This window comes from Patagioenas fasciata, chromosome 6 (genome assembly GCF_037038585.1).
Source record: "Patagioenas fasciata isolate bPatFas1 chromosome 6, bPatFas1.hap1, whole genome shotgun sequence".
Classification (NCBI taxonomy): Eukaryota; Metazoa; Chordata; class Aves; order Columbiformes; family Columbidae; genus Patagioenas; species Patagioenas fasciata.
This window is the reverse complement of record NC_092525.1, coordinates 22683900-22703041: the sequence shown is the minus strand read 5'-3', so window position 1 is coordinate 22703041 and position 19142 is coordinate 22683900. Positions and strand designations below refer to the sequence as shown.

Sequence of the window (19142 nt, the reverse complement as noted above, 5' to 3'; positions counted from 1 at the left end):
TGTGGAAGAGGCGGAGAGCAATCGCGGCCGGGGAGCGGTACGGGCACGGGAGGGGGAACGGGGGAAAACCGGGGCTGGGTCCCGGTCGCGGTGTCTGGCCTGCATGCTTCAGTGGGGGTGCAGGGAAGGGAAGCTGGGCCTTAACAGCCTCTCTGTGCCTTTGTTTTGCGTCACTTGAAACGTGAGTTTTACCAGAATAAGCAGCTTCCCTAATTTACCTGAGTGTACCTACGGTATGTGAGAGATGTGGGCACTTGTAGCACTCCTTTCAGAAAATTGAAGGTTTAGAGGATTTTTTTGAATTAAAATCAGGATGCTACAATTAGATTGTTTGCGCTAATATTCGGCAGTTTAGTGATACATAAAACTGTTTATTTCCAGAAGTGATTTACCTGATTCACTGGCGGAACATCTGATATTCTAACCTGCAAAGCGCTCTTCCCCGTAGTGATACCTAAAAAGAGCCGCTAGAAAAAAAGTTGAAGAAAAAAATACTTTATATCAGTATCACTCTTGGATGAGTGTTTCTGGCTGTAGTAAATTAAGCTTTTTTTTTTTTTTTAACTGTTATTTCCAAAAATGGATTTTCAACTTAATTTTGTTATTGATGGAAATAAAAGCAATGAACCTGACACTCAGTATAAGATGGACTTAAAGTTGTGCTCACCAAAACACAAGCAGGAATCCACAAAAAAGAGCAAGAAGGCTGGTGAGACTGTAGCAGATTCCAGCCCAAGGCTGGGTACTTATAAGCACCAAGATGAGACACCAAAGTTCTGCTTTGAAGCTCCCAAGGAGCACAAGATTCCTGAAGATCTCGACAATGTATTGGAAAATAAAGTCATGAAAACAGCATCAGACCAGTATTACACAAGTACAGCTGCAGTGGAAATCAGGTGTTTGGATGGTGCCAATGAAGAAGGCATCATCTCTAAAAGTGTTTCTTCTCACTCTGATCTCATCCCTGGAGTCTACGATGGAGGACTGAAAATCTGGGAATGCACCTTTGATCTCATCGATTACTCTGAGGCCAAAACAGAGTTTACCAATAAGGCTGTATTGGATCTTGGCTGTGGGACTGGACTGCTGGGAATAGTTGCCTTAAAGGGTAAAGCTGAAAAAGTCCATTTTCAGGACTACAACAGCACAGTGATTGATGAAATAACCTTGGCCAATGCAGTGGCTAACTGTATAAATGCACACAGTGGAGTCAACAAAAACTAGCAAACCTCCTTCAAAGAGGCCCAAAAAAGCAGAAGGACTCTTACCTGCTGCACTCAACAAATGCAGGTTTTTTTTCTGGGGAGTGGTTTGAAGTCAGCAAGCTCCTGTTAAGCAGCAAAACTGTTTCAAAGTATGATATAATCATCACATCTGAGACCATCTATAATCCCAACTACTACAGCGCTTTGCCTGATACGCTGGCTCAGCTCTTGGGTAAAAATAGCCGTGTGTATTTGGCAGGCAAAGTATTTTATTTTGGGGTTGGTGGTGGCATCTACATCTTTGAGAAATTCATTGAAGAGAGAAATGTGTTTAGGAGCAGCATAGTTAAAATAACTGATAAAGGACTGCAGCGATGTATTATGGAAATGGCTTTTAAAGATTCCAGTTAAAATTTAACCACTGGTCTTTGAAAAAATGTCTTAAAGACAAAATGTTTTAGTTGTCATATCTCTTTGCTTTTTTCCTCTGTTATTATTCTGGTTTGACAAATTGAGGATGCTCGTTATTGAAATGTTTGACAAATTCTGATATCTGACTAGAAGTTAAGGACTGTCTGGTTTGGCATTAAAAAAAATTTCTGTCTAAAAAAAAAAAAAAAGTTCTGCCTAAACTACCTTCTGTTTATGCCAATTATTTGCCATTTATATGTATTTTAAAATGAAGCAAGTCACTCTCTCCTCTCCTACTCATTCTTGTGCAGGGCCAGAACTGTACAGCACAGGAGTGGCTGCTGAGCAGGGCCCGAATCAGATCATTTAGCATCCTAATAACCTGCGGATAGTGGTTCCCAATTCAGATGTGGTTTAACTGCAGCACCAGATTTCAGAATCAGCTGTGTACCTGGGTGCTCTGCTGCTTCACCACCAGAGGGGGGTGTGACAGTCTTTATCACTGCTGTGCTGTTCTGCTAGCAAGCTCACAAATCTTTGTAGTGGTTCCATCTGTAATGCACACCTCACTTTTATCCAAGCCTTTGAAAAAGCATACCAGAGGATATTTACTAGTGTGGGCTGTAAATTTTCACATTCAGATTTTGAAATATTACTCTGAGAAAATTTCAGCAAGTAATTGGAAATTGCAATTTCTGTTTTAGAAGCTGAGTTGAAAGAAGATTGTACACAAGAGAAGTTCGCTAAAACAACCAACCAATAAACCTACAAATGCAATCTAAGAAACTGGAGGATGACAGAACTGAGCTTCACATGACAAGTGGGAAAAGAGATAAACTGTGCTCTTACAGCAGACTGCTGACTAGATTGCTGTACTTTTTTTTTTTCCCAGAAATTAATTGCCCATACACTGACCCATTTTCAAAACTTGCTGGGGGCTAGTACTGAACACTCACACCTCTTCAGTCCTTTCAGCAGTTTGGCAGGGCAGCAAGTGTTCAGAAAAGCCTGTGTACAAGTCAATCCTGTCTCCTAGGCTGAAGATAGTGATGTTGCTGAAGAAATTTATCTTAAACATGCAAGCCAAACCCAAAGAACTACAAAACCTGGCTGCTTGAAAGACAACCAATGATAGGACAAGGGGTAATGGATACAAACTGGAACACAAAAGGTTCTACTTAAATTTGAGAAGAAACTTTTCAGTGAGGGTGACAGACACTGGAACAGTCTGCCCAGGGAGGTTGTGGAGTCCTCTACTCTGGAGGCATTCAAGACCTGCCTGGACACCTTCCTGTGTAACCTCATCTAGGTGTTCCTGCTCCAGCAGGGGAATTGGATTACATGATCTTTCGAGGTCCCTTCCAATCCCTAACATTCTGTGATTCTGTGATATAGCTGCTGTGAAAATCTTTTAAAGTGGGTTGTGGGATGAACAAATTGATACAAAACTGTAGCAGTACTAAAGAAATACAAACTAGGATATTAAAGTATCTTTGTGTATTTCTTCATCTGAACAGCATTTTCTGTTCAGATGGAGAAATTTGTATTTTCTGTTCAGAAGTTCAGAAACACTTGAATATATCTGAATTTAATTTCTTCATCTGTCAGTCTTACGTCACATAGAAACAGAGTACAGTATGGAATAATTGTATCTCTTTGTTTTTGTAAAATGATGTCATTTATATTGCAAAAATTCAGAATCTCAAAGAGCAAAATTATTTTTGAACTGTGATAATTTGAAAGAACAATCTTGAATTTTTATTAAGATATTGGAATGCTACAGTTGTTAATAACCTGGCAAGGCTTTAGTGAATCTCTTCAAAACAATTACGTTTAATGCAAGAGCTGGCAAATTTAAAATGCAGCACTACGTGCCCATCTACACCATTTAAAAATGTACACAATTTATCTTTTCATTAAGACTGTACGAATATTTTCTCCAAGTAATTTGTATGAACTGATTTCACAGGGCTATACCTCATACCCCAAAAGAACTGGAGAAAACTTAGATATATGCAAGAAGTCAGTTTAACCTCTTTATAACTTAGAAGGATGACACACAGCAGAGTAACATTTTTCATGTGGAATCTAATTTTTAATTTAAGATCATATTTGAAACCCAGAAAAATCTTCAGTAGGCACTAATTTGACATGACATCCAGCTAATATAGCAGTTGGAGATTTAGCCATTTCTTGTACAGCTTAATACGTGCTCTGACAGTAACAGAACAAGCGATACCACTGTGGAAACAGCAAGTCTTCATTATAAATTAAACACATCAATATTGAAATGGCTATTGTATATTCAACCAAACTGAGGGTTGAAAACTAATATGTTTACAAAGTAGTGGGCAGAAAGGCTTCTACCAACAGCTTCTCCTGTTCCCTTTCTCTTTAGGCATGTTGTCCGTACTATAAATCCAGGGAATGCATAGCTCACTTTTCTCAAACACTTAAAAGTCTATTGTGTTATAAGTAAATAGAAAATATTTTTTAAAAAATCTACACACTGAATTCCCAGCATTCCCCTAACCTAGAATTAATTCACTCCGTAGTTCACAAAGATTATTAATTCATTTCAGAATTTTAAGATACGTGAAGTAATTAGGTTAAAAAGTATGTTATTGAACATTTGAAAATGATTTGTCTTTTAGACAAACTCATGACTTTATGGCATAATACCATTTTTATGCCATTACTGTACATCTTCATACTAGCAAGTGTTTTTTCTTGAGACTGTCCTTCTTTGTCCTCCTTTTTATCTCCTTATATATTCTTACCTTCTCAATTTTCTTTCATTTTCATCTAGTCTTAATTTCAATCATAATGATGTCAAAATGGTTTGGAAATTATGTAAATAAAGTAACACTGATGCAATAATGTTGGTCATAAAACAAAAAACTCTAACTTTCCCAAATTGCACTAACCTTCTACCTGCAACCCAGTCTTCAAGCTGAGCAACGATTCAGGCACTAACACTTAAAACATGTTTAAATTCACCCTTATTCAGGACAACACAACATTAGTGTTTAATTATACGCTAGTAGCTAAAAACTTTCCTAAATTTAAATCATATTCTGCTTGATTTCAGCAATAACCTCAGGTCTGTGAACTACAGTGAGAAGACCATTGCTGACAGACCAGAGATCTCTGCTGGGTTATGGTACCATGATAACAAGGGGACACGGAGGTGAGTCAAAAGCCTTGAAGCAGAAAATCAATCATATTTGAAAAGGTGTTAATGTTTTTGTCTTAAGAGTAGACAAGGACAGAGATGATTTGACCATGTTAGTTAACCATTATGCCACATTTAAACTTGTGCTGACTCAAATATGTGTTTTGATGCCTTTGTTGCTATGGAAAAGCTCACAAATTATTGATAAATACAGTGAGAAACAAGAGCAAATTATTCCTTGCCCACATCTGTATCAGCCCTGTGTGCTGTAAGGAAGATTGCAAGTTGTACTTTGTGAAAACTATCACATCCCATATTGCAGCGTTTTTTCTGCAGACAGAAGGAATTTGGTGTGAATCCGTAAGATTGTGTCTCTGCAGACACCCTGCTGTGCGCCCTCTTCTCAGAACCACAATCCTGCTCTATGCCCATAAATGAGAAACCACCATGTGGGATTATTTTGATTTACAGCTCTGTAGCAGGGAGAGGAATCCATTCTGTTACTCAGCCAACTATTGCACAACACCAGCAGGCAAAATGTTCCTTTAAGAGCAAAACACATAATCCCACTGGTGTCAACATGTAAGACTGAAGAATGTTACAGTAAAACCTCTCTTTGTTTTCTGGACTCCTGAATTATTGACATGCAATTAAATTTTTTCATTCTTCTAAATCCGTTTGGTGCTATCAATAATAGTAATGTAATGTGACTGATGAGATAGCACCTAAAATATTTTCCATTATGAAAAATGTTTTAAACACATGCCACAAACATCACTGCTGAATACTAAGGACTGAATATTATCTCATTCCTGTAAAGTACGGGTGTGGTGAATAGTTCACAATTTAACATATGTTCTCGTTTGGTTGCATATACAATGTAATTGAAACATGAGATATCCTTAAAGATGACCAAATTATTTGCTTAATGACTGATTTGTTGGTTTTGTGTTTTGTTTTGGTGTTTGATTGTGGATTTTTTGTTTAGATTAAGTTGCAGGAGTAATGCAGCAGTGATTCAGCCTTGATGGAACTGTTTAAGGTGTGTACCTGACTGATCAGATGCAAAAGAACATTAATTGAATTTTAACACCATCAGCTGACAGGGACTTGCTTAACTCTTTGTCACCTTATGTTTCTTTCCTATTATCTGTGTCAAAAGATAGTGCATCACTTTCACCTATTGTGTTCAACAGGTTTAGCTACAAAAGTCTGCTGACCATTCATAAAAAAGTTTCTTCAACTGAAGTATCATTCCTCACTCAACGTGTTGTCATAATTAAGACTTTTTATGCACATGGAATAAGATCTGCCCAAACAATAGAATAGATCTTTATTTGGTCAATGCTCTGTGTACAATTTATTATAAACTATATTAATTTATTATAAACTGTATTACTTAAGTCTAACCCTCATCACCAGAGGGCTCAAACTTTGCTGATAATGGGGTTTTGGCTAATGTGAAAACTTGTAAAAACGAAATAAAATAATACAGGAAGAGAATTTATTATTAAATTACATTTGTCCCTCAAGTCTCCTGGCCGGTTCTAGATTTACCATTACTTCCATCACTATATTATGTGAGGCAGATTTCCTTCTGTCATACACAACTGCACAGCTGCCACCCAAGTCCATAGTTCCAGTGTATTCCATGAAGATAAGGTGGTCTATGTCAGTATTGACTGCTTGCAAAGAAACCTCTTCCACCTCCAGCCAGCACGTTATTCAACAGCCACATTAGAGCTGCACAGTGCTGATGAGAGGGAGGTAATGTCTTACTCTGAAAACTGGGTGAGGAAATGGCCAAAACTGCAAGCTGACTGAAAGAGTAAAAGGAATTGAGGCAGCATTCTGGGGAAAGGAAGGAGTAGGGAGAAGTGGAACAAGCAGTATATTCTTTCCCCCCCAAAAAAAGGTATGTTCAAAGTAGATAACATATAAAAAAGATGAGTTCTATGAGTATACCATAAACAATATAAAATTTACCTAATGCACCATTAAAGTTTATGAGCCAAATCCTCTTTCCTGGCCAAGGTGTACTTGCATAACAAAGACTCTCAGAGAGTTGGTTACAGCTTTCTGATTCACTACCCAGCTCATCTCCAGCACCATGATGGGACTGGAGATGATTCATTAACAGAGGGAGCCAAATTGCAGTTTCTCTACCTTACAATCCCTTTAAGAAACTGTTTAAATGGGCTGTAAAACTGGTTGCCGTATTAGCTCTTAGTCCATTAAGAACTTCTTAGTCTGAAAGAAATTTCCTAGCTGGGGACCTTGGGTGATTTTCTCTTATTTGGCACTGTACAAGGGACAGTGAATATGGCCTCAGGTTTTCCACTTATAGCCTTCTCCAGCTGTATGAATGCTTCAGTTTCTCCAAAATACACAGAGCTTATTTAGATGTACAATTGCACATCCATGTTTACAGATTGCTAAACTGCAAATCTAACTCAAATTTCTTGTGTTTGTGGGAACTGTATTCCTGGATGCAATGTGCCCTCTGAGCATGCATAATCTGAAACAGATGGCTCAACAGATGAGCTGCCAAACACAAGGCCAATTCAAATGCCATCCAAAAGTAAAACTTAAGTGGGATAAAAGTTTTCCTTGTCCCACTTTACATAAACAGGGCCTATCTGCTTGGAAGATGCTCTTTTCTCATTTTCTGCCTTTCTACTTATTCTTTTCAAATATATCATGCTCTAGAAAACAAATTCAGTTTTACCAGCTACCAAGATTTTATAATATATTTTCTTTTTTTTTTTTTTTAATAAAGCTGCAGCCTCTGGAGTTAAGAGCTTGCATGGGTTATTTGAGCTTAAATTTAAAAAAGCAAACAAGAAAGCAGCAAAATATAGGACCTCTCTGGCCTTCAAGATTGCCAAGAAAAGCTTAAAAATATGAACCCTGAAGGTTCAGAGACCAAAATTCCTTTTTAACTTAACGTTTTGGTTGGCAGAGCTTAAGCACAAATAAATAATTTTAAATGCCTGGAATATGAAATCTACTGATTTCCTATTTAAACAATTGGACATAGGAACAGCTACCAGAAAGTTCTCCGCAGCTTGTAATGCTTCCCAGTCTTTTCACAGGACCCCTGCCAACACGCTTGGTTCCTGGCTTGCCTACGTGGAGACATTGTTCCTGCTGGCATTGCTAAGCCTTAGGCAATGCCTTCACTGTAAAGTAAACCTGATGTAAAGCTACCATATGTCTCCATTTTCCCAGATATGCCAGTCTTTTTCCATCTGAATTTTTTCCTGAGGACATACTATGTGTATATATGTATGTCTGTTAATTAGTCTCCCCAAACTCTGTATCTAGTTGTCTGTATTTCTTAACATCAGGAGTCCTGACACAGTGCATTTGAAAAACCCAGAGAATGGCATCTTACATACTGCAGAGTTTCTCTGTGCATGAAAAAATTGAACGTTTCCAAGAAGCAATTACACTGTCAGATCATTCAGTGTACAGAATATGCCCATGTTGCCACTGGGAACAGAAATGACAGCCATCACTTGAGTCAGCCAAGCGCTATTCAGATCAGTTACACTGCAGAGTATTACCTACGCTTCACACAGTCACTGCAGCAGCTGACACTGTACTGATGATCCCCAGAAATCTTTAAAGTACTACAATGCCACAACTAAGGATTTGTGGGTATACAAGATTCAAGCTAAAAATCACAAATAAATTGTAAGTTGAGTTAACTCTACAGCCAAGACAAATACTCAGGATCTAAGACTGGTCTACTACCTGCAAGGCAAAGAACATTGTCCTACTCGTGTTTTAGAAACTCAGGGCAATGAGGAAATTTAATGCAGTGACACTGTAGTGATTAAACGTATGAGACATCACCCCTGATATTTAACAGATTAAATTCCCGTCCAAAAGTGTAGAGCTGAATAGATATAACCTTTTACAGACAGAATGGGTTATTGTTATCAGTATGTAAATGATAGTTGGATCAGGGAAAACTGTGGGTAGGATTTCATTTTGTCTAAAATTTTCAGATATGTAAACCAAAATCTGAAAGACTGATAAGACAATTGTTCAGTTGCTACAGATTTGGCTGTATTCAGAAGATCTGCATCTTTTCTCTATTTGGCATACTAGAAATAGCGTAATTGAAACTAGTCAGCATAAACCAGAGAGTGCTAATACTAACCAAAGGCCTAGATCCTCCACTTGTCTTATGCAATATGAACAGCAGAGCTTAACTTCGGGTATTTGCATGCTTTAATCTTTGAGTCGATGGGATAAATTTTGCTCTTGGTTATGCACATGTAACCACATCAACACCAATGGAAAACACAAGTATGAACAACTTTTGGTCTGTTCAGCTTGAACTGGAAACACCTGACTAAACTCATGCTTTTGTTTGCCAATATCTTATTTGGAATGACTTATTGCTGCTAATCTACAACTGATACTTCAAATGTGACAAGTAAATTAAAACAAACTATTTATTGTGTATGCCTCCAGTAAATACACAACTGTAAGAAAGCACAATGTCCTAAACATTACCAATTTCAGCTTATGCTATGGAAATCAAAGGCTCACTGTATTCTGCAGACTATTTTTATAGTTAAGACTTGTTAGTATATTCCTCATGAAATTTTTTCAAAAACTAATACTCTTGGACAATCCAAAGAAATTCTGTAACTCTCCATTTTGACAATTGTCCAGATAATTGGTTAACTCCAGTAGCATTTACAGATTTTAATATTAATGTTATTGTAGCATTTTCTTAGAAGTTACATTGCAGTTCCTGTTCAAATTACATAGTTTATCAGGGCATTGAGAAGTACGAGTAGAACAGACTGAACTTTTGAAACCTGGAAGCAAACAGATGCAACAAGGCCTGGATTTTCATCAAGTTCTTGGCTTACAAACAGAGCTACCCTGTGCGTGCTGCTGCCCGCGAGCTGAGTAGGATTCCCTTTGTTTCAGTCCATGACATCTGGACGTATTTCAGCAGCTCTAAGCAACTTCAGCGGAAGTCAGTGAAACTGCTGATGTTAGAGAATGGGCAAAGTAAGGTTCAACTACTAAAATGTAAAATTAGGCTACAATATCATTAAAGATCCCCACAGAAATTCCACTCTTGTACTGGAAAACAAATAAAGAAAAACCAGCAACAAACCCTAAACCCTCCTTAAAAGGATACCTATAGAGTCCCTTAGCTAACTGTAAAAATAAGAACTTAATAAAGAATAGAGATAGTGGCTCAGAACACAGGTCCAAATAGCCCAGTGTCCTGACTCTAGCAGTGGCAATAGCTAATAGCTACGGAAGATGGCAGGAGTAAATAACCATGTAGTGAGACTGCCCTGGTGTACTTCCCAATGCTCCACTGATTTACATCTCAGAAGTTCACAGAATCACAGAATGTTAGGGATTGGAAGGGACCTCAAAATATCATCTAGTCCAATCCCCCTGCCAGAGCAGGAACACTTAGATGAGAAGTTACCTGAGCTGGAGTTGTTTAATTGATGTGAGTGGTTGTTTTAGACTAGACAGCTGATGGATGTGTCCTATAATAGGTCTCAGGCATTTGTCTTCACACCACTAAGGCTGGAAACCTAGTCAGGGTGGGCTAGAGCTTTCCCCTGAGCTTTGAACCTGGGTTTTCTTCCTGCTGATACCAAGCTGATGATAAAGCTGCAGGAGGTGCTGCCATGAACCAAGGTCTCACTTCATCTGGAAATCAGATGTGGCTGCATCCTGCACGAGTCTGCTGTTCACACATAGCCAAAACAGTCTCCTGACAGCTCCTGAGTGCTCTCCAAGGAGCAAAACCTATCTGCTCTCTAAATTGAGGTTTAAGTGCAGATCATTACTTTTTAGGGAGCAATTTGAGTTTATGCTGTCAATTCTGGTGGCTACTTATTTTTCTTCTACTAAATCAATTCTCCATTTCTTTTTCCATTTCTAATCAAAGAGAGAGAGAGAGTTGAGTAGGATGTAAAAATAATTTCTGCATTTTTGCTTCCATCAGAACAAAGAGGAAGCAAATCCTTTAAGCAGACACCAAAAAGGATTATTTTAATTCTAAGATAAGAAGAAAAAGGCTTCCCCAATTTTTGATAAGATAAACCTCACTACCTTTGTCTCCCATCGTTATAAAAGAAACAGTCACCATAAAGAAAGATCTTTTTGGCATCCCCAAATTGGGGTAGTATTAGATGAAGGATTGTACTGTATATAGGGCTCCATTATTTGGCCTTATATCCCAGAATTAAATGCAGAAAGAGCCAGGAACAGATTCTAAACCGACACAACTGAAACTTAGTTTAAACAGATATCAGATATCCCTTTAATACTTCTAGCTATGGAAATGAGTAGAGTAATGGGATAGTGCTCATTCTATATAACCGTGTTCCATGATTGATTGCTCAGCTCTAGGTGTCCTTTATTTTTATCCTCCCTTCCATCTCCTTAGATTTCCCATCTAGCACCCTAAAAATTACTCATCAAATTTATGCTTAAGTCTAATACATTATATCTGCTACTTACTTGGACCAAAATTAAAAAAAAAAAAAGAGAAGGAAAAAATATTTTTCCTCTAGATTTTAATAAGACTTTGTACCAGAAAGGATGCATACTGTTCATAACAGCCTAATAATATGCATATATTTTGGAATGTACTTGTGTATTTATATACACTAGCTTTAAATACTAGCTTTGATATTGCTGTATCTATTAATAATAAATGAATATACTGTATAAAGAAAAAATAAACACTCCTTACTGAAAGTAAACATAGCATATAATCCTTATGATTAGAGACAATACTCTTCAAAATATTAAATCAGTTCTTACTTTTTCCCTTGCTAAATTTGCTATGCATTAAACTCTCCTGTTAATAGTCTAAATTTTGTGAGAAGACAATCTATCTACTGCATTCTTGCGAAACAAACTGACAACAAAGAGCATGTAACCTTATTGGAAACATAATAGGCCAAACACTATGAAAGAAGTGATGGTGGGAAAGCTTTGGGAAAAGAGATTGTGCTTATTTGCCTTTTTGTACCATTGGGCTGCATACCAGGGCTGCAGCAATGTAAACATTCCAGTTGAGCAGCATTCCTCTATATCTCTTCAAAGTCTCTGTGGAGACTAAAGCAGAAATCACTTATTTATGGTTGAGAAAATAGCGTGGACTTCTGCATTAAATTTTAAATAAATTCTGCCCACAGGATGATAAGATGCTTAAATCAAGTGATGAGATGTTAGCCATCTAAGCAACACATTAGGACTATAAAATGTGATTCAGCATGCTGTGAACTCTCAACTCTTGCACTCAGCAACGACATCAGGCCTGTTGTTCTCAAGACTAAATTATTATGTTGTAAGTTTTATAATAAAATCATACGAAAATTACAGTGAATTATTCACCCTGCAAATTTCATTCCAGCGCATCTTTCTAGTTGCTACATTGATTTCCAGATTACCAGAGCTCAGTCTACATGCAGATGGAAAATAGCTTGTAATAACTGTATCTTCAGTATAAGGGCTGCACAAATATTTGAATTCTTTTGGACTAGATTTATAGTATATTTAAGTTACAGATTTTGTTAGAAGGTGGTTTCCCTTTTAAATTTGTATTGCTGTTAATTCCTTCATCTCTGAACACTGAAAGATTTCAAGTGTGACAAGGGCACATGGGAAGAATTTTCTGCCCTCTGTGTGAAGGCAGTACAGAAGATACCCACATTTCTAAATGGCAAAGCCCCTCACCAAGTTCAGAAATGTACTTCTTGAAGAAATGCTGGGTCCTAAAATGTCAGTTTACATCTCTTGCAACTCCCAGATAAGGTCATTATGTCAAACTGTCCTGCAAAACTGTAACCTGAGTTTACTCTTTTGTGAGACCATAACACAAGTTACATTATTGTTATAAAGCTACTCAAATTTACAATGCCCTTAAAATATGTTTCTCTGCACACCTTGCAACAGGATTTTGCCAGCAAGTGACTCACCTGAATTGGTGAAGTGAATAGCATCACACCCTGTTCTTAACACACGCTGAAATATCTGACAACCTTTTCCTAGTCCTGTGAAGTATTGGTGCCAGTCAGGTGCATCAGCTGCATCTTTGCTGCATCATCGTCCAGATGTACTGCACTACTAGAGAGGATTAAATAATTACAGATAAAATAAATCTTAGTTTCAGAATCATCACTGTTTTAAGTGCAAGAGTGATTCTTCAGCCCTTTCTTAAATAGTACCATATTTTGGCTGAACACATGTATTTTGGGGAAATGGCTCCAATATCATAATACTCTTCAGTGCAGCTCTAAACATAGAATCATATTATGGAATAGTTCGGGCTGGAAGGGACCTCCAAAGATCATCCAAATCTCCTGCAACGAACAGGGACATATTCAACTAGATCAGATTGCTTAGAGCCCCATCCAACAAACATGCCATGAAAGGATGAGAATTCGGACAAAAATAAGGCAAATCTTTATAATGTTTGGAAAGAAAAGTCCTTATCTTGTGAAACCTGGTCCAGACACAGCCATAAGCAGAAACACAATAGGGACTCAGAGGCCCGAGGACTTTAATTCCATACAACCTGTGGTAATTTTATGTCTTCTCTGGTATGCTAATACGGACTTATTTAGAAGACTTGAAAAGGTCTGCTTAGCCCTCAACGAGGTTCCTGATCCCTAACCTAGAGGAATTTATGACAATTCATTAAGATCAGAGAAAAACTAGATTAAAATGGCCAGGATTGGGAAAATTTATTTATAATGGCTTTAATTTGCTGCGATCATACAGGCATTGGCAAGAAAGGCCCAAGACAGAATTATGTGTTTGCCTCAGAAAGACAGGGAACCAACTACTGTCTTTATTTCACTGTAATGCCAATTTTTTTCATAAACATTTGTATCAAAAACAGTGACAGTACAATAAATCTATTCAGAAAATCTACTTACCATGGCACTTATTGGCATACTGGATTCAATTATCCTCTTTTAAGAATGACTGCCTGTAGGGTAAAGTTGATTCTCTCCCATCTATCTTCCTCCTTGTAACTCCCTAAACCAAATATAATTCTGAAAAAATAAAAAATATTTAGGCTCTGTCGTTGTTCCTATTCTTAGTGTAGTCAGCATATGCACAGAGGAACTAGAAAATACCTTTGAAGGACAGTAGCAGGAGACTGAAGATGACACTGAAGGCTTCATCTTCTACTTGATCATAATTTATTAGTGCATTTGTTCCATAAAAAAAATCAAATGGAGGACATTTTTTCCTGAAGGTACAAATAAAAGACATTGCTTGCTACCAACAAGCAGAAAAAGAATCATGCACCATCAGGCTAAAACACAAATCCTTAATTATGATAATTACGTTGTCAGTAGTTGACACAGTGATCTGATAGGACAAGAAACACAAAATTCAACTACCAGCCCATTCCTGAAATGGGAAAAAAAAAGAAATAAAATGTCATTTGTTGTCTTCTCAAATGGCTTCCTTATGTTCTACAGAACCACAAGCAATTGCAGCTGTTGGGAGAAGCTAAAGCTACTTCCACTGCTGCCAGTCACACTCCCAGACACCCTTAAGGAAACCCACAAGCCACACAACTTCATCACCAAGGTTCTTCAAAGTTAGTTCAGCTATAACTTCAGGAAATTTTACAATAGAAAAGCATTTTCCTCGTAAAGAATCAGACTTTCAGTATATTCCTGCTTCTCATTCTCTCAGCCCTGGTCCTTTTCTGGTATTTACTCTAAATTGGCAATTCCTTCCTCTTGGCTAGAAACCACACGTTTAAACTGTAATTGCCAAAAAACTCCAGATGTAATTTATTGGACAAGCTTGGACAAAGAAAAATATGAAATTTTTAAAATCTGGGTACAAGTTGGGATGTCCTAGAAAACACAGTAAGATTTGGGCATATCTATCTCAGGTTTCCCCCTACATTCCTGCAGGGACACTCTGAGTACTCCAGAGGCCACTTTATGGGCTGAACTTTGTGGCTGGTCAGGAAATCTGTGCATGGCTGGGACACTACAGCGAGATAATTAGTTGAAGCCTCTATGTGGCAAGAAAATGATGCTGGACAAGATTTCCAGCTGATGGAGCAGTGCATAAAACAAAGGCAGCACCAGGTAAGAGCTGCTGCTTTCCACCCAGTTCTTTTGATCTCTAATATTAAAGAGGGTGACACTAGCCTAATTTAAGTTTTGTAAAATGTGGAGAATATCACAATAAAACTGTTTATCATTACTGAAAATAACAGCTTTTTGTAACTGTTCCAAATTGGATACAGATGGACCATGTTAAAACAAACTAAATTATTGTATTAAGGAAGTAACTTGCTGCTATTTCAAGTAATTATTCAAAATCATTTATGTTGATGATGTAATATACAAAGTATATAAAGGTAGGTTATATCACAGCTGTGGCTGATTTCAGTTTATTGAACTAAAGTGCTTGCACTGATCTTTCAAAACAATTTGAATGGGCAACTAGAATCTTTCTCAGAGGGATCTAAACAATTAAGCCTAATTCCTTCAACAATGCCCTCATGAACCATGTTCATCTATTGGAGTAATCCGTTATAGATACAACACACATCATTCTAGCATTTCAAGGAAGTATATAAAACTATACGTATTGTATCCTGCATGCTGATAACAGACTATAATTTAATATGTATTTATTTCAATTTGTGTGGGTTTTTTTGAAAAGCAATGATTCTCTGATCTCTGCCAAACTACCTAAAGAGAATATCCACACTACATTCCTAAAAGAAACCTGCAGATGAATTCCCCTTTAACACCTGTTAACACAACTTTTCCATCCTCTCTAGAGCTTTTAACGTTTAGCTAAATAGAGCTAGCTGAAATACATGCATTTTCTAGTGGAGACAAGTCTTTGGCACATTTCCTCTCAAAAAAGACAAAGAGGACAAAGCATTAGTAAGATACTCAGCATATACTGAAGTACAGCAAATTCAGCCTCTGGCAAACCAAGGTAAATAGAAAGCTCTTCTGTTGAGAATTTCTCATTGAGAACGCTCTGCCTACAGACAACCTTTTCACAGTTAAGCCAAGAGGTTTTTTGTGAAACGTTTTTGCATAGTTTCAACTCCTGTGGTATAACGCAGTCAAAGGAGTGATCTGAGATAATAAACCTCCAATCCAACTACAGCTTTAAATGGGAGTACTAGTAGTGTTCTGGCACCATCTGATGTTTTTTGTTTTGCTTGCCTGGGTATAATCTCTAGGCAGCTGCACTCTGTTTAGTCAGTGAAATTAAAGAAAAAAACAGGCTACTAAGGGCATATGTGGCTTGAAAAAGAATGTTACCAAAATTAACAAGGCGGGTTTCAAGAGTGAATTGTGCATTTGATAGATTAAACTGGTAACATCATGCATAAACACACCACCCCTTGATTCCAAGGGGTATTATAACGTCAATGCTATAAATTCCACTTGGTAACAAACTACTAAGCAATGCGAAATGAGAAGATGAATCAGAAATATGGAAGTACTTCTTATTCTCTGAAATCAAACTCAGAAGCTCCGCCTTTGAGTCACACAAAAGGGATAAATAGGGTTATTTTTCTATTAAAATTAGTTTGCTTTAGTATAAAGCTGCGGTGTTCTAAGAAACTGGACCTACTTCAGCCATACTATACAGGGATTTTTATATAAAAAATCATAAAAAGAAAAAAAACCAGCTATATATTTGGTGAGGAAAAAAGTTATTGAATGAATACTGTGAAGACTGCATGACAAACACAAACCTCGCGGTAAAAGTGCTATTTCTGCTGCTACATTGTCAATCCCTAGGAAGCAAAATGAGTATCTTTACTGAAGTTTTTACTTTAAAATACAACTGAGGTTATGTAGTTATGTCAGAGATCAGTGCCAAAGAACATGCCTTTCACTGAACAACAGATTTACAATTGTCCATAGTTCCTGGGGAATTCAATCCACATTCTTGGATCAGACTACAGGAAAGCTGTGTTCCACTTAAATAAACCTTATCCTTAAAAGGTTATCTCAAGTTCTGAGTGTTTCTTATTCACCCTGGGCCCTGGTCACACAGCCGCTTCAGGAGGAGACCCAGGCCCTTTGGCTCCACTAAGCCCAACAGGCGCTTTGGACAGGCAAACAACAGAGAGGCAGAGGGACAAGCATAACAGCGACAGAATTAAAAGCTGCCGTGGTGCCAAGAATTTTTTGGAGACAGGACAACGCCCTGCCGCTCTCACTCAACCGAGGCAGCGGGGCGTCGTGCCCTCCCCACCCCGCTGCCCTCCCTCTGCCCCTCCTGGGCTGTGAAGGGAACCCTCATACCTCGGGGACCGGATCACCCAGGTAACACCCACAAGCCTGAGCCCCGCGACTCCTCCCGCCCCCTCTCTCCTGACCACACGCTCGCGCGCCCGCGCGCCCGCCCAGCCTCCCTCCGGCCGTTGGGCTCCCTGCCCCGCCCCTTCCCCCGCGCGGGCGAGCCACACCCTCTCCCCGCCCGCCCTCTGGGGAAGTGTGGCTTCTAGCCCCGCCCCCTCGCTGCGTGCCCCGCCCCCTTCCCCTCCTGGCGGCCGCCGTGTCTCTCTCCCCTGCTCCCCTCACCGAACGGGCGGTGTGCGGTTGGTGCCGGTTCGGTGCCTAAGATGGCGTCTATCATGGAGGGCCCGCTGAGCAAATGGACCAACGTCATGAAGGGCTGGCAGTACCGCTGGTTCGTGCTGGACTATAACGCCGGGCTCCTCTCCTACTACACGGTGAGGGGCAGCGGCGGCCCGGGCGGGCGAGAAGCCGGGAGACCGGCTGAGGCTCAGGGTGGGGGTGGGGAGGGGACTCGGGGCGGTGTGAGCGCTTGGGTGGCCAATGGGGAAGGAGGAGGCGGCGGGAGCAGCCAATGGAGTGGCCCAGCGGGGAGATTGATCGGTGGGGGCGAGCGGCGTTGTTATTGTTGGCGACCGGCGCGGGGGGAGGGGGCGGCTCCGGGGCGGGGTCGTTAGGCGGGAGCGGCCGTTGCCCCCTCACGGGGAGGTCCCCGGTGACTCCGGAGCCGGCGTCACAGATGGGGCTTGGAAGCCGTAGGCTCCCACCGCCCCCTGGGGCTTCACACCCACCCTCGGGCGTGTGGAGACTCCTCTGCCCCGAGGAAACGGGGCTGGCCCACCCGCTTGCTCCGGTGGTGGCCTCGCGTCCCTGGGTCTCGCCGCCTCCGCGCCCCGCTCCCTGTCCAGCGGGACTTGCTCTCGGCCCGGTTTGGCCGCTCCGTTCCGTGCGGGTGTCACCTCCCCGGGCGGCGGCTCGACTCGACTCGGCTCGGCTCGGAGGCGGCTGCGCGGAGCGGCGGTTGTCGCTGTCACCTCGTACCCGAGGGCACGGACACGTTACCACCGCGGGTCCGAGTCCGCTGCCTCAACGGCCGGTTGCTTCCCGGCTCGAGACTTTCCTGTTTCCGTTCAGGACTTAGTACTTTTAAGCACGAAGTTTCGAAATGCAGCGTATTAAGAAACAGCGATGATTTCCTTGACTTTTTTTTTTTTTACGTAACCACTAGCAGATCCTGACTTGCTAGATTGTTCAGCTCCTTACATAAAAATGTGAATTAAGTTACAAATATTTTAACAATACAAATTAATACACATTGACTTTTTCAAGGAGGTGAAAAGGGTGACTGGCTGAACCACATCCATGCACAGATAAGTTTTCTCAGCACAGCCCAATTACTGTTAGCGTGTCTGTCTGGATAAAACACATGCAAATTTTACCTGTAGTAAATTGTACTAGATTTACAGCAAGTAACATGACTTGGAGTGTTATGCTGTCTATGAAGGTATATTTATATAGAAGCATTGCACATAAAACCAATTTTCCCCCTAAATCTGATTGCCAGCCCTTCTAGGAGAGAGAGCTTATCTCTCCAGACCTAGGAGTTGAGAAGACTCAGCGTAAAACAATTGCAGACACTCAAACAGTTTTGGCTCATGTTGGTTCAAAATCCCTCGCCTGGAATATGGATGGAGAAGTAAAAGTGCTTTTGTAGTTGTTTTTTAATGGCTGTTCAAATGTCAGCTGTTTGACTGAGATGAATTAGTGAGTGTAGTCTAAGTAGAGGTCCAAGGTACAAAGTCATTTAATGCTCAGCTACAGAAATAGAAACATTTGCTGATGACTAGTGTGTATAATAATAATTCTGGTTATTGCAGTGACTTTCATTCTATGGTGTTCACCTGTTTAATAAAACTCAGTTCTTATATTTCATTATTTCCTATGGTTAGATATACCCACACATGCATTAAACTTTTATTTTGTATAATGTATTACGTTCTCTGTTATAATGACTTTTAGTTCACA

General features: G+C 39.7%; 2 protein-coding genes and 1 long non-coding RNA gene across 6 annotated transcripts in view; 2 read left to right on the top strand and 1 right to left on the bottom strand.

Annotated features, from left to right (window-relative positions):
- Window positions 1-52: 52 nt before the first annotated feature.
- Window positions 53-6311, top strand: METTL18 (methyltransferase 18, RPL3 N3(tau)-histidine). The gene is given in 4 exon segments (XM_071810240.1): window positions 53-1199; window positions 1201-1291; window positions 1293-4806; window positions 5780-6311. Coding segments are annotated over 3 exon segments (1035 nt in total). The 5' UTR covers window positions 53-579; the 3' UTR covers window positions 1617-4806; window positions 5780-6311.
- Window positions 480-17605, bottom strand: LOC139828287 (uncharacterized). Of its 3 annotated transcripts, none has more exons than XR_011739734.1 (5): window positions 17403-17605; window positions 13947-14062; window positions 13743-13862; window positions 12780-12924; window positions 480-1344 (listed from the first exon to the last, which is right to left on the bottom strand). It is a non-coding gene; the product is annotated as an uncharacterized lncRNA (long non-coding RNA). The 3 variants fall into 3 exon arrangements; XR_011739733.1 differs by having other exon boundaries at window positions 480-1328; XR_011739735.1 differs by lacking the exon at window positions 480-1344 and adding an exon at window positions 3690-9809.
- Window positions 17351-19142, top strand: part of OSBPL9 (oxysterol binding protein like 9) — a 60975-nt gene continuing 59183 nt past the window's right edge. For both annotated transcript variants that reach the window (XM_065841728.2, XM_065841727.2), the window contains exon 1: window positions 17351-17554. In XM_065841728.2, coding sequence (XP_065697800.1) covers window positions 17444-17554 — 111 coding nt within the window. In that variant the 5' untranslated portion in view covers window positions 17351-17443. The remainder of the gene's footprint in view (window positions 17555-19142) is intronic.